Source organism: Notothenia coriiceps, unplaced genomic scaffold, assembly GCF_000735185.1.
Source record: "Notothenia coriiceps isolate Sejong01 unplaced genomic scaffold, NC01 NC01_scaffold00003305, whole genome shotgun sequence".
Lineage (NCBI taxonomy): Eukaryota > Metazoa > Chordata > Actinopteri > Perciformes > Nototheniidae > Notothenia > Notothenia coriiceps.
The window spans coordinates 1-27,508 of NW_011336006.1; the positions used below are offsets into that span (position 1 = coordinate 1).

General features: G+C 44.0%; 1 protein-coding gene across 1 annotated transcript in view; it reads right to left on the minus strand.

Moving 5' to 3' along the window:
* Nucleotides 1-585: 585 nt before the first annotated feature.
* LOC104941264 (histone-lysine N-methyltransferase 2C-like) overlaps nt 586-27,508 on the minus strand; it is a gene marked incomplete at its 3' end in the record, with an annotated part of 51,315 nt that continues 24,392 nt past the window's right edge. The window contains exons 4-16 of the mRNA XM_010766347.1: nt 21,988-22,135; nt 20,399-20,605; nt 18,949-19,058; nt 18,667-18,776; nt 17,985-18,147; nt 13,608-13,779; nt 12,057-12,171; nt 10,085-10,260; nt 9,531-9,883; nt 4,938-5,015; nt 3,578-4,290; nt 1,934-2,056; nt 586-702 (exon numbers count right to left, since the gene is read on the minus strand). Of these exons, the coding sequence (XP_010764649.1) occupies nt 586-702; nt 1,934-2,056; nt 3,578-4,290; nt 4,938-5,015; nt 9,531-9,883; nt 10,085-10,260; nt 12,057-12,171; nt 13,608-13,779; nt 17,985-18,147; nt 18,667-18,776; nt 18,949-19,058; nt 20,399-20,605; nt 21,988-22,135 (2,585 nt within the window). The remainder of the gene's footprint in view (nt 703-1,933; nt 2,057-3,577; nt 4,291-4,937; nt 5,016-9,530; nt 9,884-10,084; nt 10,261-12,056; nt 12,172-13,607; nt 13,780-17,984; nt 18,148-18,666; nt 18,777-18,948; nt 19,059-20,398; nt 20,606-21,987; nt 22,136-27,508) is intronic.

Here is a 27,508-nt window from a genome sequence, read left to right on the forward strand (position 1 = left end):
CTGAGCTAGCTCGGTTTGCAGCGCCGAACTGCCCTGGAGAAACACATGAAACTACTTTATTCAGTGTTTTTACCTTTAATCACCCGGTCCGTTTGCTTTGGAGATTTGATTGTGATTGGTGGTTTGCTGTGCATGCAGAGCCTGCATGTCACTCACTCAAGTACCCCTGACATGAGAGCCGCGCAAGTTTTCCTTTTGTAGCAAGCAGCAAAATAATTGTAACATGAAGTGTTTGAGTTAATTTGCTTACGTTTAAAAAAAAAAAAAAAAATACATTTTTTAAATTGCACGTCCACGCGATATGCATGGGCGCATATCACGATTATCGTCACGACACGATATATCGTGCAGCCCTAGTGTGTATCATTTCTGACCGTCGAGACGTCATTTGGAGGTATAGAAGAAATTGCCCTCAGGCGATGTGCCTTTAACATACATTAAATAACGAAATGGTTTCTCTGTCGTTATCATTAATGTTGCTTACACCATATCATCCATGTTTTCACCTGGAGGGGAAAACAAACACTGTTTTGCATACAATGTAATATTTGGCAAACATGTTACGACGTCGCACAGCGTACATACCCCAGGGTTCATTCCGGGACTCACTCCATTCTTGCCTCTGGCCCGTCCACGTCCTGCTCTGCCTGACAGACCAGCCCCTCGGGGCCGCCTCCTCCCAGGGAAGCCTGAGCCTCGACCCTGTGGAGGAAAGACAATTCAGAAAATCTGCAGCACGGCACATAAGGAGTACATAGCACAGGAACCAGGACCACTCCCCATCGTACAAACTGAAAGGAGCAGAAGCAGAAATGTGTTTCTCTCTCACAGGCTGATTCATAGTCGGCTCAGTAGAAAACCGAGATTAAAAAAAATCTGAAAAGCTTTGTATATATTCTTGAATATACAACAGGCAGAGCATTATGTTGTTTCGGTCGTATGAGTGTAAGAGGCTGCTGCAAGTCAAATGTGAAAGATAAGTGTTTTGAATGTTTTATATTATAATGGCCTTGAAAAAATACCTTTTCATTTATTTTATTTTTTACATCTGTTATATTTGCACATCAAAACAAAAATAAAACCATCAACATGATTCCTGATTTTTTTTGGAAATAACTCGAGACTACACTCGATTTTCTACTAGACGGCCAGCAAGTGGGAGAGTTGGGAAAAGGCCTCTGAACTGTTGTTCTAGCAATGCGAGATCCACTGTGCCTTTGGCCCAGTTCCAACACGAGGCCTCACGCTAATTATGACTGTCAAACTTAAGTCTGACTGAATCTTCCACCTCCTGCCCCCAAAAGCCCTTCTCAGTTACCCCACATTTGACACTGATCCCAAAAGCAGGCCCCTCCCTTCCACTGCACCCCCCGACACACTCACTGTTCAATGGTGTTTAACCTGGACTGAACCCCTGCTGCAGCGCACAAATTAAATCACAGTAATGCCCCCAACCATGGCAACCAACTAACACAAAGCTTTTACAAATTAAAAATCAGGGAATTCAAAATGTATAAATTAACATTTAAACAGAATTAAGAAAAGATGGAAAAGCAGAGAATGGCTCGAAGAGAGGAAACGGTTACACATTGCTTCAATTTTAGAAATGATAAGTCATATTTAGACTTGGCAACGTCTTATTACACCACACCTTTGATGTCTCAATTCAGCAAAAATGGCAAAAAAAGCAAAAGCTATTTTCAATATAGCGATATGCGTCGGTTTAAATTCATAAATTCATTAGCCTAGTTATTGATCTATGGTCTTATTGTTCCTCTTCTCACTGCACGCTGGTGGTAATGGTTGGTGTAGGCTAGGATATACATCACAGTGACATTCAGGAACACTCGGGGAGAGCGTGTGTCACTCGGGTAAACAGAGGGCTGACGGAGGGCAGCTGCTGCCCTGCCATCTCTGCTGAGCCAGTATTTACCACTCTGATGCTCCAGCTGGGGCTGCCAGAGGACTGCCTGGTCTTTGGGACGTCCCACCCCTCTTGCTGGTCTGGCGACCAGGACAAGGGAGAGCTCACACTGCTATGGGGGCTCCATGCACCCTAAGGTAAGGGGGGGCGGGTGAGAGAGTGAGAGAGAGGAAGAGAGGAGGGCGACAAAATGCAGCAACTTAAAAACAAAGCCAGCGAGGAAACAAAACATACAAAGAAAGATGTTAGAGAGATGTGGGGAGCTTTTAATGTGGCCAATGGGAATTACTCAATAGACATTTATATGCAGGGCTACAGTATTAGAAAGCATCCGATGTGCCAAAACATAAACAGGAGACATTATTAGATTACAAGCCTATTAAAGCCAATCCATAGAGCTTTTCATGCAAATGCATTTAAGAGGCATGTCTCTAAGACTCTTTGTCAAGGCGAATATGGAGAGCACAATTGTGTTAGTTGCATTTCACACAGCATTATTTGCCAGGCTATCACGGCATCATACAGCAGGAGAGAGGCCCTGCATCCTCTCTCCATGACAACAGTGTACGTTTGGCGTGTTGACAAAACAAGAGGGACTGCGTTAGCACAGCAGCACATGAGACAAAAGCACGCTGGACTAAAGAGAAGCAACATTCACATTTTCCCAGGCGTTATGTAATAAATGAGTTTCAGCCATATGTTTATTTAAGAGATGGGATATATCTAGGGGGGAAAACACATTTTGCAAACCAAATTAATCTATCTTAACCAGCATCATTCATAATACATTATAGCCACGGGTGTGATTCTATTCCCATTATAACATGTCTGAGAGAGTCCGCATTCAGTGTCTCTATTATGATCCATTTGTTTTAGCGACAGGGGATTCAATAATTTGTTACAGTCACAATACAATTGATTGTGCAATATGGAGACATCAGAATGGAAATGATCACTGAAACTTGTGATTTCAAATAACGCAGTTTGTAACATGGACATGAGATGAACATGGGTGACGATGAAAAAGCCACTGAGATATGTTGAGGACTCTTAGGGAAGGTGTTTTAGCAAACATCATTCCTAGAAATAATTGAAAATTCCTCCAAGCTTTGCATGAACACTGTGGTTGACTCCACTTCCCCTCAGTCTCCTCCTGTTATGCTTGCATAATGTGCTGCAAGGTATAACTTGACTGAGATTTCTTTTTGTAATAACCATTAGGGCTGCTCAATTAAAATCATATTTTAAAATCGCGATTCCGATATGGCTTGCAACGATTACAAAAACAACGTAATCGAATAAAACGAATATCTTTTTATTATTATTACTTTTTTTTATTTTTATTTTTAGTTTAATTATACTTAAAGTTCAGGGTAATCAACTGTTCACATTTATTTCTCCAATAAATGGATTTTTTCAAAGTCAATGAATAATCGCATTTAATAATCGCAATTGCAATTATTGACCCAAATAATCGAGATTATGATTTTTGCCATAATCGAGCAGCACTAATAACCGTATAAGCTGCTTCCAACCCAGTCCAAGAACACCGTATCCACCACCATAAAGAAGAACATGCAGGCCACTTACAGGCAAGTCATTTCATATAAGACTACACAGTGGTCCTTTGTGACATGATATCAAAGTTCCTACCTGCTTCACCCGTGGCCTCCCAGGAGAAAACTTCCTCTTTGTGATGGCTGGTTTCCCCATTCCAATCTTAGGGGTGAGTGGTATGAGGGTGGTGGTGGTGGGTATTACACAGCTGTGGTCACCCATTGAAGCTACGATCTGGGTATGGGGTAGTTCTCTGGGAGATGTCCCTCGAGCCAGGGGGGACGAGTGGCAAGGAGAGGAAACCATTTCCACCAACCTTTCCACAGATGTCTTGAGTGGTTTGTCCTCTGAAGGCAGGCCGGGAAAGGACAGATTGCTCTCCAGTGTAGTGTACATCTCTTCTGGTGTACTAGAGGCTGAGGGCTCAACAGTCTCTGCCATGTGAAAAACACCCTCCGTCCTCTCCTTGTTAAGTTCTTCTGGAGCAGATTCCAGGAACGAAGCCCTGACTACATCCATACTCGAAGGCTGAAGTAGCGAGACTACCATTGGTTGGTCCGTGAAAGGTACTGATGCAGTACTCGGTTCTTTGGTGGTTGAGATGATGGCCTTAAAATCCTTTGTGCTGGGGTCGGCCATGCCCTCCTCGGAGCAGGCCTCTGTCTTTGCTGGTTTGATTTGTAACGTGGCGCCCTGTGTCTGTAGTGCCTCCATAGAGAGCAGGGCTGGAAAAGACTCCTGGCTGGGAGTCTGTGAAGACGAAGGACTCTCTGAAGATGTAAGTGGGGTCCTCGCTGCTGGTTCTGTCTCTGTTGGATGAGATACACAGCGGTCAGAATATTTGGATTGAAGATAGTAGTTATGCTAATTGTTACAAATGACTTGCATTACTAAAAGAAGTGTTAGTCATTCATGTAAATGACGGGTGACGGTGTTCTGGGCTTTGTCTAATTTTACCTGTAACAATGTTTAGATATGAATGAACAATTATTAGAATGATAAAGCTATATTGTAATAAGGCCAACGGAAATGTTCAAATGGCAGTAAACATAATCGTTAAAGGTGAAATGTGTAATACTTTTATATAAAATATTGTCATTGCCATGTTTTTGAGATGTCTAGGCCCACACATCATATTCTAAAGACTTAAGAGATATCTTTGTTTGACAGATTTCACAGATCCCATCAAATATCCTACCATTCTCATTTGAATGTTTTTTCAATTAAAAGTGGAATAATGATGTATGAAGTATCATTCCCTCTCATTTTGCAAATCATATTGCAGTGGAAATAGCCGCAGTAAAAAAAGCGTTCATACCTTGTTTACATTGCGTTTTAACAGCTGTTTCTCTCACAGTTTATTCTCACCAACTCAATATTTACTACAACAATCACGGCTACATTAATGCGAATCGATATGATATGATATTCCACAAAGCAGACTGGCTGTACAAACCTTGTTTGAATTCTGTTAGGATTTTGTAGACAGACGGTTCAGTAACCTGCTCCTCAACGTCTGCTCCCACTGAGACTTCTAAAAGACAGAAGATTCATTGTCAAAAACATTATACACAAAGAAATTGATATATGTTCATTAATAAAAAGAAAACAGACAAAGTAGTAAGGGAATAAAGAAAGTGGGCCGTAGGGAAATGCAGTTTGAAGGCAAACTAATAAAAGAAAATACCTTTTTCTGCTTTAATTAATTCTATCAACCAGTTATTTCAAGCCTAATGGTGACCCAACAAGAATATACAATGATGTGTATTCCTAAATCGAGGAAACTGTGCTCGCAATTTGGAAAAGAACTAAACCACTAGATTCTTGTTTTACAGATTATTGGTTATTCTGAGCCGATATAAAGAAAAGGGATTTCTATATGGTCCAATGTAAATACAAGGATATTAGTAAATGGCACAGATCAGATTGAATGTTGCATTAGCCTTGAACATGTGACACACAAAGGAATGACTTCGGAGTAACAAGCAGATACACTGTTTATAAAGAACACGGGACAAGCCTTTATATGCTTCATACGCTATTTTAGTGCTATTCTTGTGTCTTCTACCCTCTCTATCCATTTGATTTTGAAGCATTTCCTATCCTCTCCTTCCATTTGGTTTTGTATTAAAGACATCAATGCATTTAACTAGTCTTGTATGAATGGAACTAGTCATTGCTGGCTATCAGGCATCCACACACTGAGCCAATATTCTGCCAGACAGCCCCTGACCGTACAGATAGCCTAGTCTTAACGAAGCACCCACCATTTCAATCCACAAGTTCCCATGTCACACTGATCCTGACACACACATGCACCTGCTAAGCATCTCTGCCAGGAAAGGGAGTAACCATGACAACCAACATCCCAGGGTCTGTGTGCTCTGGGCTCATGACTGTGCAGCTTGCAGGTGCTCATCCGGTGCCGATGCCAGAAAGTCAATTAGGAGATGGGCCTCCAACCATCTCCAGCCTTCAACTATTGACCAAGCTGAACACACATTCTCATTCATATTAACACCCCGCTTCCTATATCTCCTACAGTGAATAAGGTGATGGTTGAGATAAATACACGGCTTTGATTAATGCAGCAGAGGCTTTAAGTCGGGTCTAACTTGCAGTCCCAGAATGGATCTGACAGCATCTGTCACTTGAGTCACGGTAAGCCCGCAGTTAAACCCTCAGTGGTGGCGAAACCTGGCAGGTGATAAACAGCTCTGGTTAAGGACTTTAATTACATCTGCACATAGTTAGCAGAATATCCATGATCAAGCATAACAAAGCCAACAATTAGGTAAACACTAATATCTGAGTACATTTAGCACGGTATGTATACCCTCTTTTATTCAGGGCAGGGTTATTGATTACTTCGCAAAAATAAAAGGAACATTTTATCAGTTTTTCGAATAGGCTTCAAGGCATAATCCAAAATGTTATTTTCCAGCATAGAGAGCATCATGATATTTAAAAGAAAAGCAGGTACAACTTGTCTTGTTTTAAAGTGCTCAACATAAACCTCCTAAAGCTTCTTAAATCCATACACAGATCACTCAACCGGTCTTTAAAACCACCGTGGGGAGAAGCATCTCCTTGCCAGCTAAATCCAATGATGAAGCAGTTCATTGCCAGAGGAAAAGGCTGGTAACAAGAGAGTGCATGCAGCACAGTGCAAAGAAGATGTGTGAGTAGTCATGAATGAGCCAGCTTAGCTCAGAGGCAGGTTTGCAGGCAGGAGATCTAATAACATCTCCATCATGGTGCTCCTAACCATTCTCTGCTGCCAGTGGAGTCTGCCGTCTAGACTGAGAGTGGGCAACGCAGCTACCACTGGCAACCCCAGCTCACCGTTAATTTGTCTGATACTCCACTCCACTGCTGGCAGAACACACAGAGAGGAGATGCAGCTCTGTCCTTTAACAAGCGGGTACCAGAATCATGTCAGTCAGAGTGTTAGTACAGCTTGCACCACAATGAATCACAGATGCTGCGAATTAGCGGTTTTTACTCGGGTAATGGTGCTTATTCTACTAAATGGCATTAAGATAGATTATCTTAAAGAGCAACTTCCAGGTTAAAGACACCTGTGAATAAATGTGTAGGAAAATGATGAAGACACTAGATTTTCAAAAAAATATACAAAAATATACACTACAGTGACATCTGGCGTCGTTTTTGTAAGAAATGTCCACTCGCAAAACGAGGGGATAGGCCCGCCGGGTGACTTTACGCGCGGGGCAACAAGGGTGGGGAGAGCGGCCGGGCTTGCTAAGACGTATTAATAACATGAGACTCCCGCAATGCTCGTTTCGACACAGAAAGAAGGTTGAACATGCATATTTCGAATGCCATATGACGGACACAACCTTTTATATTATGCAGATCCTGGCCTAGGACGTCCAAGAGACAGAGCAGCCAAGGATTAGAAGAATACCGGCATCGGATGAGAAAATTGAGCTGGTGCGCAGGCGCTGTGTGAGGAGAACCCAGTGGGAGAACTGGCGGCAGCTATCTTGGGAGGTGGACCGGGCGTTATGCTAGCAGAATGCTTAGCTAACGTTCAACCATCACAACATTGTAAAGTAGTAGCTATCATGGATATCAGGCTTAACTAAAGTAAATTGATAATTAATGCTAACGTTACTGGCAGGACTGTTGATACTGATCCATAACAGAAACTAATGCCCGCAGTATCTAGCCGCTATCGCTCGCGTTTACCTAATGCAACTCAGCATTACGGGGTCGAGGGGAGACGCGAGATACTGGCTTGATACCTTGACGATCTGGCGGAGAAAGGTTGTGGAGCCTCCGTTGATATGCCGTTGTAAATGGCTTGATGGAAAGCAGGTAGTGTAGTCGGGAGGGTGCACAGCTGATTGCAGCAGGTGAGTGGAGGTTGAGCCGGGAGCCAGGAGTGACAGCCACCACGCACACACAAACAACACAGACAGGGGGAAACAAACAAACACAAAGGAGACAGCTGGAGCAGTACAGCCACCACAGCGTTACCTAATGCAACTCCACACTATGTCTTACGGTACCGTGTACCGGAGGGGAGAGAGAGAGAGCAGCGAAGGGGGGAGAGAGAGAAGTAATACGGTTTCCTGATAAAGCTGTGGAGAGTATGTGCTGCAGGGAGGTGGATGCACAACGCACCCAGGAACGAACGCTAGCTCCGGTCCTTTTTACTGTGGACTCGATGTACTGACAGGCTGGTATTTGTGCAACCTGCACAAACACAATACTTCACCATGATTACAAATGGTGAAATACAATGTAAAACTACCGAAAAATAACAGCTCCTTAAAACACAACCGCTCTACTCAACGCAACTCTACTATACCCGCGGTCAGAGAGCGGAGATGTGTCCCCTGTGTGATGTAATATGACGCGTTTGACGTATGACCTTAAAAAAAAGCCGTTTTTAAGAGCAGAGCTCAAAATTGCTCCTTTCCCTCTGAATTCCTGCCCTTATGTCTCGTAAAACATATCAAATCCTGCATTCACTTTTTTAATTGTAATTTTCAAGCAAGTTTAAGCATAAATGTAGAAAGAATAAAAACCTGCAAGATGCTCTTTAAGTTTGAGTCATGTCCCATGGATCCTGAATTTAAAACAATATGGCTATTTCAAGACAGGTTAGGTTAGGTTCATCCTATTAAGTTACAATCTAAGGGACTGAATGGAAAATATGTTGTTCTTTGATTTTTTGTCAAACACACACCTGTTCCTGGAAAGCATGCACAAAGCGATATGACATCAGACACAGTCAGAGAGCCTTTACAGCGCTCCCTTTATTAAGTAGTATTAACAAGTCTCTAGTTTGAGGTTAATGAAGACAAACTGCAAGTGAAATGTATGTTGTAGTATGAGCAGCCAACCGCTCAACCAAGTGTCCTCATGTAGCACAATGCAGTTTCACTTAGCTATGCATCAAAGTAAAATTATAAAATCAGTAGTGCCCTTAAGTATCAATTCCTCATTGTCAAGCAGCACAGCCCCAGGAGACAGCCGGGAGAAACAAAGTACTTCTGATTTTCAAAACACATTTGCTAAAACAAAGGAGTGGCTTTAATCTGTTGCTTTTCAGACACCATCTGGTTATTGGGGAATCTTCAGAAAGTCCTCCACATAAAAGAGAGCGCTTCTCTCTGGTCTTACTCCAAACAACTCTCAATCCTTTCATCTGAAACAACTGCTACTTTCAAAACGTCATCAGCTCAGCGCTGACACTACACCCAATTTCGTGGTAGCCTGGCCAAAACGTTCAACTGCTCTTGCATGGCTAGAGACTGAATGGATGATCCCTCAACTACAAAGATTAGCTTTACATTTCAATCACCTGGTGCTTGTGTGTAGAATGTTGCATAATCAAAATAGTTGCATTCCTTGGCTTGTCCTTGCCATAACAAGTCATGATTAATATGCTGATAAAACAGACACGATTCTCAAGAGGGGCACTTGGGCATGGATGGAAATAAAGAGAACAAGGAAAGGTCAGAGCAGTTATTTTCCTGTGTTCATTCAAAACTTTTTGGAAACAAAGGCCTACCAGGCTTCTGGGCTGACGTGGCCAGCTTCTCCTCCTGGACGGTAGCCTGATCAGGCTCTGGATCCGAGTGCAATGGAACAGCAAGTAATTCCGGTTTGGGGTCATTGTGCATTTCAGGAGACCGCGCAGTGCCAGGTTCTAGGTCTGTGTGCTTTAGAGCCAGCTGTAGACCAGTCTCAGAGTCTGTGTGCATGGAGGCTGGCTGAGGGCTGAGCTCTGGGCCGGTGTCCATATCCTCTGCCTGTAGCGTCTGCTCTGCAGCAGGACACTTGCAGTTGGAACAAACATAGTCCTCTCTGGGTTGGATGTCTGTTTGGCCTGAGTTCTGACGCTCGCACTCCAGGTGTAGCCATCTGAAAAGGTGTGCAAAGGAATTTATGGGATTGTTCAAAAGGGATCTCTGGGAAATCCTAACATTTGAGATATTACAGTCGTTTTCAGATTGTTAATAAATATAACCACAGAAGATAACATTTTTCTAGGAAACAAAACAATGATAAAAAAACAAAAATATTGCATGCGAAATATTTAAGTTAAAAAGAAAGGTTTCTTACCTTTTACAAGTTTGGCAGAAGAGTAAGTCTTTGTGATGCTCAGGGTCCAGGATGCAGGCACACATTGAACAGCACAGAGCCGGGTCCTGGTTTTGGACGCAGTTCTCACACAGCAGGCTGGTGTGGTGCCACTGCCCGCTGGTTCGTGTTCCACATTGGATGCAGACTCTGCAGTTCTGAGGAGCAAAGGAGGCGCTCTTACCAATATGAAATGTAATGCCTTTCAGACTCAATATGGTGTTTCTGCTATATAGATTTGGCACTTAAGTCATTGGATGGGAAACGAGTATGGAACCTGTCCAGGGCCCAAAGCGAATGAGAGTATATTTAAGACCATGAATCTTTGCCAGCTACATTTATGAGGTAGAGCTCGGAAATTGGACTAAAAGATAATATCAATATTTTTGGGCCCTGGTGAAATGGATTTACAAGGCAGCTTTATAATCAGACGGATCATTTGGACTGACCAGTTTTCAAATGGCTCCCAAAAAAAATAAAACTTTAAAAAACATTGGCAACAAATGAATATGGTTCTGGCAACAGAGCAGCAACAATCAGCCAAGTAGTGTTACAAATGGCCGACACTTGAGATCAAAGTGGGCTGCCAATAATCAAAACACATAAATTCACTTTTTATGTCTTACATATCTTTGGATTATTTGTTTATGAATGGATCAGTATCAGTTATACTGTTCCCATTTCACGTTATTTCCCACAGCAAGCAAATTCCCACTGCTTTAAAAAAAACAAAAAACACTGCAACCGTGAGCACTGAGTGGAACATAGAAATAGATAACAGCCAGCCTTTTTTAGATATCCATACTCACTGCTTTGAATACAAAAATAAGGTTCATTTGGCCACAGATAGGCTACCAACATGTTTGACAAAGCCTTCATTCCACAACTGTCTACACACTTTTTTTTTCACCTACAAAACTTCATAATGCAGTATAAAGAAGGGCATAAATAAAAAGGAAAAACATTTGTTTTATTAAACCTTTCAAACATAAATAATTAGGTTTATACGTTTTTAAGTAGGTAGTAAGATACTCTATATATCATGCATCTACAATCGTTGAATATCATATAACAGAGAGTGGATAGTGCTTGTTAGTTACTCAATTTTAAAGCAACATTTGACTTGTTCCCCTTATTTTTCCACAAGACATTGTCATAACAATTGTTCATGAAATGTGCACCAGCACTACCCTCAGTGTTTTCATGGCAATACCGTGACTTTGCAGCTTAGTAAACTAGGCCTGAGTGCGTTTTGTCTCAAGCACAGCCTGCCATTCTAGTGCTCATATACGATAGTGGAATATGACAGGGAATTCAAACTGAAACAATGACTAATTCTTCATTGATAGGACTCCAGTTAGATGATTGCACTGCATCAAAAGAAACTACCATGCAAGTGGGGACAGGGGTTGGTGGCAGGCGCCCAGAAGAAGCCAGTGCCAAGGATGTGAGTGGGCTGTGTTCCTCCCATGCTGAGTCACATAGAGAAGCCAAGTGTGAAGATCTTTCATCACCTGCTGGCTCTATTGCGGCAGCCTCATCCCACCGCTGCAGAAAAACTGGTTGGTGTTAACCAGCCGTCTGAGTGACACGCACAACATTTACGCTGCTGGAGGACGGGAGGGGCTGCACTGAGGGATGCGTGCGATTAACACACACGCTTTATGTGTGGCCCTGATATTGAAGCCTTTAAAAGATCAGCTGGTGTGAGTCATTTCTTAACCACAGGAAGCGCAAATACAAACCATCGAAGAGTCATATTCTGGTGGGGGGTGGACATTTTTGCTCTGTGCCAGTGCAAAGACTTTTTTTAATGTCCTCAAACGATGGCAATTTTGTGTTGCAGTTTGCAGCAAAGTTTGCACCTTAAACTGTTATATGTTCATACAGCTGTATTCAACCTTATGTTGTAGCCTTTAATAAGTAATCCAGAATCATAAGGAGTCTTTCCTACCTTACATCGCCATCCGTTGGTGGGAAGCGTGTCTATAGCAGGTTGCAGACAGAAGGTATGGTAGCCTTTGTCACACATGTCACACACCAGCATTTTAGTGTCCTCTCCTGGGTTCCTACAACAAAAAGAGAAGGTTGTTTGAAATGGGTCAGCATTGGACTTTGATCAACTGCACATTAAACGGAAAACAAAAACTAGGCAGAATGTAATGTACTGTAGTCCTATACAGTACATGGTCATAGTTGTCATCATAAGGGGATTTTCAGTTGAGCATTTTGTCTTGATTGTTTTCCAAGCCAGGTTACAGTACCTTAGGTGCATTCTTTGAAACCTCATCCTTTGTTTAAACTGATATTTTGGAAAATACCAAGTCAATTTGTTATCATGTTAATGACTGATTGAATGCCATGTCTAATTATGTGCTTTTTCTTCTAAATATTTAGAAAATGGATGAAGAATTTGGGGGATTTCTTGTCAACACTTAAATATTGTACGTTAAATTAAATAAAATACAATAGCCATTTCCAATTAAAAATACAACTTTTAGCCGGACCATATAAAAGATGCTAAACGGATACACATGATGAGGCCTGCAGCAATTTGTAGAAAAGGACATGTGACAAGTTGCTCTGTGTTGCATCCAATGCCAAAGCAATTGCCTCTGGAGAACATTAAGTAACCTTGTTATACATTGAGCTGCTAAGGTTTTATTTATTTTTTATCTCAGTATTATGTTCACCTGTAATATAAAATCATTATATAGCCAACCATGAAATGCTAAAGGTGGAAAATGTAGCTTGTTTACAGAACGAAAACAGGGATGATTTATTGTTGCACACTAGAATTGTAAATGCAATACTGTATTGTCGTAGTTTTTAAAACAAAGTAAGAAATAATTGTATGCAAAAATATTACTCCAGCTGATATACTGTGGCTCGGTGTGTGGGGTGTGTGGGGGGTGCTACATCTCTAATTGTAGGGTTGGTCGTGAGTAAGGCTGAAAATGTAGTTGTTAAAAAAAGAAAAGAAAATGTGAGTGTTAAGAAACACAAAAATGGCATTGGATACATTCCAATGATTTGTACTTCTTTAAATACAGGTCACTATAAGACTATGCTATATACAGCCAATTATCTGTTGGGTTTCCAAACCTAAACCATTCAAACAGACTATTTAAAGCCATTCCATTAATCACAGTTTGTGACAATAAAGTCATCTTAAAAAATACTATGCTGCCTACTGCAGTGGTAACATGGAGTTAGGGTTCTATGTAAATACCAAACAGAAAGCTCAATGGACAATGTTCACCTAAGGCAAACAGGCCGGGTTGCTAGTAGAGCTGTTTAAATAAGGTCAAAAGTTACAAGACTGAGCTTCAGGATACAACATCCAGTTAGCTCCTCACAAACCACAGCGGTAAACAAAGCAGCAGTAAACACCATGCCTGGGAGCTAATGAGAAAATCTGTAAAAAGTAAAGAGACTGAAAATATATAGAGAGGATAAAATCTGTCTGAGACATTTTATTTTGGCAGAAGGGAAGGTCACTCACTTGCATGTCTGGCAGATTTTGCACTCAGGGCATTGCCAACCTGCCTTCCTTAGAGGGGTCACGGCCATGTCCAGGCACATCCCGTGGTAATGCTGACCGCAACTGGTGCAGAAGAGCTGGTCCAGTAGGTCCCCTGGGCTATCACACAGCGCGCAATTTACATCATCTACAACTGTGGGCAGAAAATAGAAAGCAAAGAAATTCAAGACAGGAAAAAAGGGACACCATTTTTCTATTAGACAGTACAGTTGATTTACAATGTGATTTTGTCGACTTCAATTATTTAGCTATAGCTGTATGTATTCAATACAACGATAGCTACGGCTGTAACTACGGTTCTATGAGCACCGGATGACCGCCAGAGGCGGTGTTTTAAGTACTGGCTATGTCCATCGCGCGCATGCGCAGCTCGAGTACCAATAACAACCAAGTCACCTGTGACCCACGTGACACCGGCTATATCAGCCGGTGTCGTCAGAGGATCTGTTCCCAGAATCTTCTCGCGAGCACACAAGAATTCTGAGTGACAGGAAACTCTGGCGGTCATCCGGGACTCATAGAACCGTAGTTACAGCCGTAACTATCGTTCTATTTCGTCCCTACTGACCGCCAGAGGCGGTGCTTTAAGCACTGGATGACTTATACCAACAATGTCATGAAGAATCCAAGCCCTTGCTCACCACTGGAAGCAGCGGAGCTCGGCAAAAGGACCATGCCCAAAGAATGGGGAGTGGCGACATTGACCTGATGACAACTGGAGAATGTGCCAGAAGACGCCCACGACGCCGCGGCGCAGATGGTCTCCAGGGGCACCACCCTCAGGGCAGCCCAAGATGTTGAGATGCTCCTTGTAGAGTGGCATCTCAGCCCGATGGCAGGGGGCGGCCACTGGCCCCGTAAGCCTGTGAGATGGTATTGACAAACCAGTGGGGCAGCCACTGGTTAGAGGGCATAACCTCCTTTAGTGCCGCCAGGGCAAAATCAAGAGTTCCTCCCACTGCCGTATACAGGCAGTAGCCTTGATATACGCCCTTATGGCACCCCCAGGGCACAGCAACTTCGACGTGTCGTACTCCTGAATGTCAAGCGTGACAGCTGGGCAGGCTGATTGAAGTGGGTTTGTGGAAGGACCCCGGGCAGGAATGCCACATTTGCCCGTGGTCCAACGCCTGAGAGTCCCACCTCGGGCATGTATCGTTTATGGATAGGCCCTGCCCCTCCAGCGTGACAGAGAGTGGAGGCAATGCTGCGACACCCTGACTTCCCTGTTCCTGTGCCACTTGGCGTCCAAGTGAAGGCTGTTCAGCCACATCTGCATGGGGCGCAACGACAGTGGGCCTAAGGGCCCAGCGGCCGAGGCAGCCGCCAGTCTGCCCAAGGGCCGGAGGAACTGAATATAAGGCACCATCTTGCCCGGCCCACGTGGAAGTAGGCATCCCTCAAGTCCACGGTTGAGAACCACTCCACCTGTGCATGTGCAGTGGTCAGCATATAGAATGGCAGCACCTTCAGGAATCTGTTGATTCCTCTGAGGTCCAAGATCGGGTCGACAATCCGCCGACTTTCTTGCTCAGCGGAGAAGGTACGCCGAGAGAACCCCCCTGGGGCTAGCAGAGGGCGTCCTACCGGTCTGACTGCGTCCTTGCAACAGAAGGACGGACAACAACTCTTGGGGCGAGCTAGGGGCCCCTGCCGGATCGCTGACGAGACTGTCAATTAGACCCGCAAAAGGCCTGTAGGGCGCGAGCTGCGGCTCGTACCCCTGGGTTAAGGGTGAAAACCACCCAAGGGACCCGGAAGCTACGATGCCGGGGGCCCAGTAAACTGGAGCTGCTGCTGGGAATAACAGCCGACGACCACCCCGGGATTTCAGCGGCCCAGGCCACGGGCCCCTTTGGGCCCCCCCTTGCGGGGCGGCCGGTAAGGCTCTGCGGGCACGAGGCCCGCCTGGAAGGCGGTGCGACGCTGCCGGGCCCAACGAAAGTCATTGGGAGGCGGGTTTGAGTGGGGCCGCCGCCTAAGCCTCTGCGCAGACCACCCCTTGTAATCCGGCGAAAAAACAAGGCAGGGGGTTTCGCCGTCTCCCAGGAGCTGGGGGCAGAGAACAATACCTTCACTGGTTGAGTTAGAGAACGAATGCCAGATGCAGCGTAACCGGGAGCGGTGCGGGAACACAGCCCTTCACCAGCTACTGCCCTAACGGAAAAACAAGGCAGTTCAGCGCCTACCAGAGCAGGGGGGCAAGAGACACTGCCTTCACTGGTTGAGTAGAGACGAATGCCAGATGCAGCGTAACCGGGAGCGGGTGCGGCAAACACAGCTTCACACCGGCTAACCTGCTTAACGGGAGAAACGAGGCAGTTCCACGTCTACCAGGAGCTGGGTCGAGTCACACTGCCTTCTAACTCGTTGAGTTAGTGACGAACGCCAGATGCAGCGTAACGGGAGCGGGTGCGGGAACACAGAACTTCACCGGCTACCTGCTATAACGGAAAAACGAGGCAGTTCAGCATCTACCAGGAGCGGGGGCGAGAACACTTGCCTTCACTGGTTGAGTTTAGAAACGAATTGCAGATGCAGCGTAACCGGAGCGGTGCGGGAAACAGCCTTCAACCAGTACCTGCTGAACGGGAAGAGGTAGAGCGGTGCTGCTACTCGCCGAACAGAAAAAGGGATGTACGCTACATCCGCATAACCGGCAGAGGGAGCGGGAGCGAGAGCACTGCCTTCACCTAGCTGGGTAAATATAAAGAAGCTTAACAGTACACGCACGACTTAGCGAGCGGCTGCTGTTAACGATCAAGCGAGAGATCAAGTCAAATAACACATTGTTCAAGCACAGATAACTAGGCTTCTAAAGAAGAGAACAGCACTGAGCCGTAGTTTACACGCAGTAACCATGGCAGTGCTCACCGGCATATAACCGTTAGTTACGTATAACTATGGCCAGTACTTACACGGCTTAGAACCATAGTTACAGTCGTAACTATGCCAGAACTTACACAGCATAGGAGCCGTAGTTACAGTAGTAACCCATGGCCAGGCTCACACGGCATATAACCGTAGTTACAGTAGTAACTAATGGCCAGTACTTACACGGCTTAGAACCGTAGTTACAGTCGTAACTATGGAGCCAGAATTACACGCATAGAGCCGTATTACGTAGTAACTCTGGCCAGTACTTGCACGGCTTGGAACCGTAGTTACAGTAGTAACTATGGCCAGTACTTACGGCTTAGAACTGTAGTTACAGTAGTAACTATGGCCAGTACTTACACCACCTAGAGCCGTAGTTAGGGTATTGACTATGGCCAGTACTTACGCGGCTTGGAACCGTAGTTACAATAGTAACTGTGACCGGTGCCTAAAAGTGTCAGCCAAACGGCTGCCCACTAGATAATATAATATTGGGAGGATGAAATCCTCTTTAATGGCCACACATGCAGAGCACAATGCACACACAGTGAAGATTGTTCTCTGCATATCGTCCTAGTGCTAGGAGTCTAGTACTAAGAGCAGTAAATATAACGATATAGCGCTACTGCAACCATACCCTGCGTTTACCGGGAGCGAGAGCACTGCCCTCACCGGCTGAGTTAAATAATGAAGCTTAACAGTACGTGCAAGGTGTTAGCCAAGCGGCTGCTGCTAACAATCAAGCAACCAAGTCAGAACACAATGTTAAGACCAGATAATTAGCTTCTATGAAATAGAAAGTACTTACCTTACTCTCCATCTAAACGAAAAACGGGTTTAAAATATGACACTCTGGGCTTTCCATACTAAATTGAATGAGGGACGCAACCATAGCTTGGACTCAAATGCTAATGATAGCTCGGGCACAATGCCAAAAGCAGAACTTTCAAAAGGGCAACTTTATGGGAGAGGAAGCGGGAACACTGTCGTCACCAGAAAGTCTAAGCCAAACAAAAAATAAGACGGCAATCAGGACAACTTGGCTGGGAGAGGGTGCGGGGACACAGCCATCACCAGCAACAAGCTGACACAAACCTGTCTGTCGAGGCTCTGCACAGCGCACAGCCGGCCACAGCTCCTGGAGGACGCGTTAACGACCCGTAGCTCCGACTGTCAGTCGCGAAGCTCCACGCGGCCAGCTGCTTGCAGAGAAATCCCTCAGATCAAACGTTCAAACCTGAACGCTGTTGTTACAAAAATGTAGCCACGGTACTCTCGCGCAGCGAGAAGATGAAAGGAACAGATCCTCTGACGACACCGGCTGATATAGCCGGTGTCACGTGGGTCACAGGTGACTTTGTTGTTATTGGTACTCGAGCTGCGCATGCGCGCGATGGACATATCCAGTGCTTAAAGCACCGCCTCTGGCGGTCAGTAGGGACGAAATAGAACTCTACTTACATTTGTGAATGGCCAGTTCAATGTGTTCTGGGCAGAGTAGCGAGAGACTCCTGATATCCTGAAATGTCCCAGCTGCCCCCGCACAGGGGAAATGGTAGAGTTGAGCACATCCTTCAGCACAGCACTTAACGGATGCTCCAAGGCGCTTACAGTATGCACAGTGCTGCAGAGAAAGAGAAATAATGTCAAAGATTTCAGCAACTCGAATGCACAAATAATTTTTTCCATCAAGGAGACAAAAAACTCTAATACATGTCCGTGACATTTCTTTATGAATGACTGAGCTGAGGAAAACATGTGATTTATCCATTAATGTCTATTTGGAAAATTGGTTTTCTCAGCCTAGAGAATACCCCTGAATTTTGATTGCCCCTCATTCATCCCGTTTCCTCCAAGTCCTTTAAGTGTAAAAGTCACTCTGGAGATCAAGTGTTGGGCTTCAAATGCAGACTGTGCGCTGCTAACACTAGGAGCTAAGCCGCCATGAGGGCTCAGCCCCGGTGAGTGGCATGACCTTTTCCATTTCACAGCTGAGAAATCCACGCTGCCGGGGCCGACCTTTAACAGCCAGTCTGATCCATCAGCTTTGCTGTGCCTCACTGAAGCAGTCCCTCCCTGCTGCCCCAACACATTAAGATGGTGTTAACACCCATTAGTCCAGGGATGTTCTCCCCTAACTTACCTTTGTGCTCCCTGAGTCAATGGCTCTGTCCACATTAAGCAGAGATTGTCCCTCGCCCTCACAAACACCCTCGGACCACAAGGCACAACTCTGATGTGCCCAGCATTGCCCTGAAATGTAAAGACATAAAGGATGTTAAAAATGTTAAGTATAAAAGTATCGATATCTGCAAAGATTCTGGATCAGTGCTTTCAAAGATTCATGAAATAATTCTAATGCTACATTAAAATGCTGAAAATGTTTTGTAAGAAGTACTTTACATGTTTAATGTATTTGCCTTACCTGACTCGAAGAGAGACTGGACGTTAAGATTTTGTGGAAGGCCGACATGAGAAAGTTCATCCCAAAATCGACTGGCTGGGTCTGGTTCCTCCTCGCAGCCTTCAGACCCACTGGAACAAAGGTTTGCAGAGAAAGCAGGTCAGCACAGGTTTTCTTTTTGTTTTGTTTTTTTAAAAAGACGACAGCTAGAAGATATGCTACGCAGGAGAAAGACAGTCTGAGTGTATTTAAGAATGAATAGAGAGGAGAGATGTGCAGTTTTTACAAAAGCTGAGAGATGAAGACAGAGAGAATGAGCTGGGGGAAAATGTTAGAGAGCAAATAAAAAAACTGTGGGGGAGGAGGGTGAGGAGGAGGAGGAGGAGGAGGAGGAGGAAGAGGGCCATCTTGTTTGGCGTGTGCACAAGAGGCTGGCTGTTCTGTCTCATAAAATCTGTTGAAAAGGATGCGTTTCCCCGAGTCCCTGGCTAGAACTAGTGAGCTGCATAGCATGCGGAAAATGTGGAGAGGGAGCATTAGCATTTAAAAGGGACCTCAGTTCCAGTAAACAAACCAACGGCCAAAATCAAGAGACAGGAAGCATGATGGCACATTAATAACAAGCAGCCTTGACAGCTTATCGTTGTGTTTCATCACCTCATTATGGAATGGTCTTCTCCCACCTGCTCACATTTCTATAGACTCGCCCTTTCTCCACCACCTCCTCTCTGACAAATCAATATATAATTTCTCCTACTGCCCTGTGTTCTCTCCTGTGTGGCACAACCGAGGAATGGCCCCAATGACCAATCACACAGCAACAACACAACAGCTTCTGGTTGGCTTGGCATGCGGCCAGACCCCCACTGCTCCCACTGCCCATTACGTCACTGGGAACCCAGAGAGACGCTGGTTCCAAAAGGACCAAAACAAATTAGGCAGCTGTCCAAAAGAGTCCGAAGAGGGTCTTTTGTTGGAACAGTGCGCAAATATGTAGCGCTCAAACACACACTCGGGAAAGGCTCATGTGCACCCTTCACCTGATATGCCATTGATGGGGCCTGGGGACACCGACTGCTAAGTGATAATTTAGCCTTCAAATGTAGAATGAAAACACAACCTGTTAACAGAGAGAGGCTCCTGAGCTTGAGTGTTTTTTGTGCATACTCCTTTGTGTGTATGAGCCATTGTTTGGGTATATATATATATATATATATATATATATATTCATATTTGGTCATTCATTAACCACCACCATTGTTTTGTTTCACTATCATAGTCCTCTGAGTATCAATACTGCTTTCCAGGGAAATGTTAAAAAGGTAATTTCACCCAAAATAAAATAATCAACAATAGAACAAAAATAAATAGATAACCACTAAAGAACAGATATTGGTCACAAAAAAGAATTTACAACATCAGTTATTTCCCCAACCAGTGGCCGGTATGACGTCAAGCCAAGCCTACTTACTTTGTCTTTTCCCTCTGTCCTGAGGTGGTCTCTCCGGCCATTTTTGGCTGAGTGGTTTTTTCACCATCACTGCTTTCGCTCGCCGAGCCTTCTCCACCCTTGTGGCTGAAGAGTGCTTCAAGCTGAGGCGTGGTGTTGAATACTTGCAGATCCCCCTGACCCAGCAGGCTACGGCCACCGCAGTAACAGAAGGCACAGAGACGCTCACTGAAACAAAGAAAATGGGTGGTAAAAGGGGTGTTTAATTATATATACCTACTGTGACTTAATACAGTGCCACGCACGTCATCATCAATTAAGGCCTTCCTCCTCCGGCAATTATTCCGGGCAGGAACACACTTGCCGAAATCACTTACTTGCGAAATCCACAACGGTATTTGGATTTTTTTTCACATACACCTTAACCTTAGGTGTAATTGTTGGTATCAATGTCACAATACCAGAGATGTGTTGCTCTGTACAAATACAAGTACAAATCCAGAATTCTCAATACCATTTGATACCATAGTAAAAAAAAAACAACGTTTAATGCCATGTTCTTAAACGCCTTTATTATTATTATTATTATCATTATTATTATTATGAGCAGACAGTTTTTTTGTTAGAAAGTCAAACACGTCATAACTCCCTCTTTTATATCGGTCTCATCTTGCTGTAAAAACCTTTCCTCCAAAAACTCAATTTATTCAAGTTCTTGCCGAAAACTAAATTATAGAAGACTACATTGAACACATCATGGTAACAATAATTTGTACTGAATAGAGCTTGAATGCACCATATTGCTTCTCTATGGAACTTCAGTGCATGAGATGCTAGCTTTAACGTGAACTAGCTTTCCTACTGCCTACTTAACACGGCTTTGTTTTTCATAAAGTAGCATTCTCAGGGAAATAATGTGCGCCCCATTGACGTCTCAATAGGAATTTGACTGTGTCCAAAACGCATTTCCCATCTCTCCCAGGTCTCTTACAGTACCAGTGTAACTAAAATAGCAGGTGGTGTCACAATTTGAGAATTTTGGCATTGACTTTGTACCGTACCTTGAACCCTCCATAGCTTTGCTTTTAACAATATGTTCACTACATTAAGCAGTTAGTGCTGCATACATTTGAAGAGAAAGAAGTTGAAAAAACAGTACCTTACAAGAATATCTGGACATAAAACTGTAGCAGATTGCATGTAAAAGAGGCATTTTGGAGAAGAAAGGACAAGAAAAAAGAGAATAGCTGCCAAGAGTTGGAAAGTTGAGAAGTAAAACGGGTGGTAAATATGTATCAGATTTTTAGGGGATGCAATGGCCTGGTTAATAAGATCCCAGGAGATGCTGCTGGCCTGCCCTCCATCACTAGCATCGATAGCACAGACAGGCCGGAGATTGATTACAACCTTTAACAGAGTGGCACCTGGGAAGAGCGTGTTGCCTCTACCAGCTGATGACTCCATTTCGATTCATCCATGCATGTGTACACAGCAAGGCAAACAGCATGTCACATTGCTACCCACAAATACACAATTGCATACTAATGCTTGCACATGTACACATTATATAAACATTCATTTGGAAAAAAAGAAAAAAAAGCGTTTCTCACCTGCTTTTGTCTTCTCTACTCGCTGGGACAGATGATCCGGCAGAAGGGTCGGCTGGGGGGCTGTCGGCCCGAGGAGAAGAGGGCTTGTCCTCCTCTGACGCCTCAGTGGCCAACACTTCCATACTTTCTTCTGGCTGAATTGATGTATCTAAAATGTAAAAAAGAAAAAGAAATGAGCGGTTAATAAGTAACAAATACCTAAGGAGTAAATCCCTCCAGAGAATTAATGAGCATTGCTGTCGGGTCGACGTTGGCCTCTATGTTATAGGCTGCTCTTGAATTCATTGCCAATTATGACTGTTAAATCAGCATGCAGCTTCTGACAGGTACAGGCCGCCATAGGGTAAGTTGATTGCATTCTCGTCAGTTTCCTCCAGGTCAGAAACACAGCCCCTATTAGTGAGATGCGGAGGGTAAAATATGGGGACCATATGCTCAAGCACTGATTACAGTAAACCCTCTGGGAACACCAAGCTCTTGTACCGAATAGCAATAACAATGGAGGCTGGGGGAAAACTTTAAAAAATCACATTTGGCAAAATGTCCCAAGAAGTGGGGTTTAATATTAATGGGGAATAATATGGCATGAAATACAACTACACTCATTTTTGTGTAACTATCATGAGGGCGTTTGATCTAAATTACAAAAAGAGGGCTCAATTCGCTGTGCTAATCATACAAAACAACTCCCAAAAGCACGCCTCGCCGAGACTTTGGGCCATGCAGAATTTTCATTAACATTTCATTGAGATGTAATTAGGCTATTACTGCAATGATTCACTGTCATTTAATGGAACATCACAAAGACAAATAACACGTCCTAATAACTGAATGCATGTATAGTAGACTTCCCACAGTCTTTGGATAGAAGTGAGGTCGACTTTGTTTGTCAATATACTACATGTTTTCATGATAGGCATGTTTGTTTATTTGTTACATTTGACATACAACTTTTAAATGCCATTATACAATAAGCAGGAGTTATTCATAACATTATGACACCAGATTTTGAATTCATTGAGCAAAGGTATACATTGCTTGACCTCAGCCGCACATTACTTACCGTAATTTTCGGACTATAAGCCGCGCCTTTTTCCCCATTTTTCGACGCTGCGGCTTATATAACGGTGCGGCTAATCTATGGATTTTTACAGCTAACGGCCACTAGGGGACCTCCTAAATCTATGGATTTTACAGGTTACAGTCCACCACCTTTAACTCTATGGGCTCTATGGCTGGTCCGCGCCCCCCACCTTTAAGCGGCGGGCTCCAGCAGGAAAAGCTGGAGGCCGGAAAAGAGTGAGACAGGTAGCGCGCAAAAGTAAAAGTGGAACCGAGAGTGGTACGAGAGCCAGAACGAGAGCAAGACAGACAGACATTACGAGAGCGAGACAGTTTGTCCCCGTACCACTGGTTGAAAACCACTGCTGTAGATCACTGCCAGTACGTGCGCTGGGAGCGCATCGTTTAAGTTTGAAAGTTGAAAAGTTTGTGTTTCTGAAACGCTATGTGATACAGTACAGTTTACACAGCACAGTACATGTTCTGTAGCTACTATTGCACTAAATGGTAACACTTGAATACGTTATGCAAATATGCAACTTGTTTGTTGAAATGTTAATAAATGGGAGCTTCCTCAAACAGCCATCTCTTTCCCGACAATCCCCTCTGTGCTCGAACCCTTACATATGGTAATTAAACATTAAAACACCTGCGGCTTATAGTCCAGTGCGGCTTATATATGTACACATCATTCAATTTAGCTGCTGCGGCTTATATTCAGGTGCGCCTTATAGTCCGGAAATTACGGTACTCTTTTTGGTGTGAACGCGACATAAGGGGTACTAACGGAACTAAAGGGAAAAGTACTCCGGTGTGAACGCGCCTATTGATATCGTTTTTTAAGGGTTAAGATTTGATAAGGGTTAGAACATTGTGAGTCAATTATTGGTCATAAACCATATTCTAGGTGTTTATTTCTAGTGTTGCTATATGGTGATTTGAAAAGGGTCACAACAGTTTAAGTATGATTAGATAAAACATCAGCATCACATTGCAATAGAGTAGAAACAGAGCCTGTTTGTTGGAAGCACATTGCTCGCAAGTGGACTAATGTCTGTAAAGTAGATCACTATGTGGGGTTAATCTGTCATGAAGGCAGGAAGAATATCACCTGAACTCATATTATCCTCAGGGTTGAAACTGGGTATTTGTTACGATTCTCACCTGAAATGAACTCAAACTACAGAGTGAAGAACGACTGGAGAGTTTAATGAACGCAACCTGAACATGCCTCTCTCTCTCTCTCTCTCACTCTCTCTCTCTCTCTCTCTCTCTCTCTCTCCTTGTCTGTCTTTCTTACCCCCCCCCCCCCCACCAACACCATCAGATTAGAGTGATGTTATGCTCTAGATAATCAGCGAAGGGATTAGTGTCATCTCAGCGACCCCACTAGATTAATCTGCCAACACACACACTCACACATGTGGACACACACACACACACACACACACACACACACACACACACACACACACACACACACACACACACACACACACACACACACACACGCTTTAATGTGTTTTTATGTGCATCTTCATTCGAATGATTATTGGTTGTGTGTTTGAACTTGTGAAACCAGCTTCTGTGTGTGTTTTTGGTTTTGCGGTGTGTGTGTGTTTCTGTGAAAGTTGGCAGGTTACTGTGTCAGTATTGAGTGTGTGATGTAAGCTTCTTTATAATACTGGTTGCATGTGGTTAGATGTAGGGCCGTGTGTGTCCATGTGTGTGTTTTTGTGTCTATAGTTTGTGACGCTGGCATTTATGGTCGTATGTGTGCATTTCGTTTTTTACATTCAGTGTGTGTGCTTGTGCTTTTCTTTTGTATGTGTACATTATTGCATACTTGTAGTTGTGTGAGTGTGCATGTGTGTGTTTGTATTGAATGTGTCTGTTGTTGTGTGCTTGCTTATGTGTTAATGTGTGTATGCCTATGCATGAGTATACATGTATCTTGGTTGTGCATGTTGTGTGTCTTGTGGGAATGAGTTCTATGACTTGTGTGTTGTAGCTTTCATGTGTGTATATGCGGTCTTATAGCATGTGTGTGTGTCTACCTGTGTGCAGTTGCTTTGCAGAGCAGCTGCACCACCCTGAACCCCCCCCCTGTAACTGTCACCTACATAGTAAATGAGAGGCTCAGTGGTTTCGGCTTGTAAGCACATTCTGTTATAAATAAACAATCTGATGAGGCTCTGAAGCCCAGCAGCTTCTTTCCAACGCTTCTACTGCTTTCATTCTGTCATTTAAAAACTTGGTTTGCCAGAGAAAAGATGACAGAATACAGTTTGTACATGTGTTGAACTGCCAGTAAATGTACATTCATCATCCTCAAGCAGCCACTCGGACAATGTAGGGTTTAAAGCTTTAAAAGGGCAGGACGATCACAAATAATCCATATCATAGTTTATAAAACCTCTTAAGCTGTCTGATTTGTATTGTGCATGTATATAAGATATCAAATATATACATATATATATATTCTGTGAAAAAACATCAAACGCTGCAATTCTCTGCCTATGTCCTTACACACGTTCAACACACATATATAAAATATACATATATATATATTTTAAATTGTATCTATAAAGTTTGTATCCCAAAACACCCTCACAAAAGTCATAAACCGGCATGAAACACATACAGTATATAACCTGATGATCTTGGCTCCCTTGCTCTTGTTGTTTTGGTCTAAATGCAGTGAGTCAGCCGTCTGTCTCCCCTCTGTGTGACCTTATTAATGAGTGTTGAGCCACGAGGCTGGACCCCCTCTGAGGAGGTCACATCTGGACACTTTATATAGAAATAAATATCTGTCTCCCTCCCTTTTTCCTTTTTTTCTTCTGCCTGTCTCTCCTATTGGTTCTTCTTCTCATGGAATCACAATTTCTGCTTTTCCTTCATCTCGCGTCTGAAATGCACAATGATATTTTACTCTCCTCACTTTTTCCTATTTTCTTTAATACATATTTCTCTCCTCCTTTCCTTCCCAGCATTTGCTTTTTAGTTTCCTTCCCTCTCCTTAGCATCCTCTCCTCTCCTCCAGGGAGTCCAGACCCTCCTGTCTCCCTCTGCTCCCCAGCAGCCCCTCACCTCAGCTGGGTGTGCTGCCAAGGTCGCCCCCCTGTCCCTCCCCGCTGGGTCTGGCTCTTTGTGCTCAGAATTTTTAAACATAGAGGAGATACAATGAGTTGAGGGATCAAGAGTCGTGGCTGAACCTGTCTCTGCGGTCCTGCCTGACTCTCATCACACTACCTCCCTGATGGCTCCCACAGGATTGTTGACATCCTCGTGGATTCATCTTCTTATTATAGACACATGTATTTCCAAACATTTGGTCGACCTATGTTGTAAAATGTATTATCTTTTTGACTTACACACGGCATCTATTGCACGTCTGTCCGTCCTGGGAGAGGGATCCCTCCTCTGTTGCTCTCCCTGAGGTTTCTCCCATGTTCCCCTTTAAACTGTGGGTTTTCTCTGGAAGTGTTTCCTTGTACGATGTGAGGGTCTAAGGACAGAGGGTGTCGTATTGTCATACTGATATTCTGTAAAAACTGTGAAGACCACTGAGACAAATGTAACATGTGTAGATATTGCGGCTTATATAAAAAACATTGGATTGATTGATTGATTGAATTGAAGCTGTCACACACCACACAGACAGTCACACAAGACGCAACACGCATAGTCACATCTAAAAAAACAGATCCACTCAAGCGACTTCGCGCGCACACATCATCATCTTGTTCTCTCTCACTATATCTCTAGCACTTCACTCTATCGCGACACCATATATACATACTTAACATTCCCGAGAACCCAAACTGACAAACATAATTTGTCTGGACAGTGAACCATATTCACTTTAACAAAAAACCACAACGAGAAAACTTGCAGCAGTACAAAAATGCCTCACACACACAGCACACACACACACACACACCACACATCACCACAGATACAGCACCACGACACACCAGCTCTAGATGTGTCTGCCCCCCCGCCCTTATGTGCGCGCATCCCGCCCCTTGCTCTGATCACACCTGGGCACACGCAATACATGTTTCAGTGTCTTATTCTTGTTATTTTGTAATTGACCGCGAAGTGATAATGCAGTTTAGTCTGTAGTACACCACATCACATACACATATATACAGGTGCGAAAGCCTTGCTGGTAAGTGCCAAGACGTTTAGGGTTAGGTTACGGGCAGGGTCGCAACGCTAGGTGTGGCCACCTGTAACCAGTGGCAAGACTAGGAATAAGTGGCAATAAGTGTGGCAAAATATTTAAATTGTAGTTCTTCGGATCCTGAGAGCGGCGTCTCCCCGTTAGCCTGCAGAAGGAAGGCTATTGCACGCAACGCAGCCCCGGTCTCTTTATCTCGCAGTTGACTTTCTGCCGCTTTCCTCAGTGTGCAGTGGGCTGATCGTTCACCAGCGGAGGAAAGCACTTCCC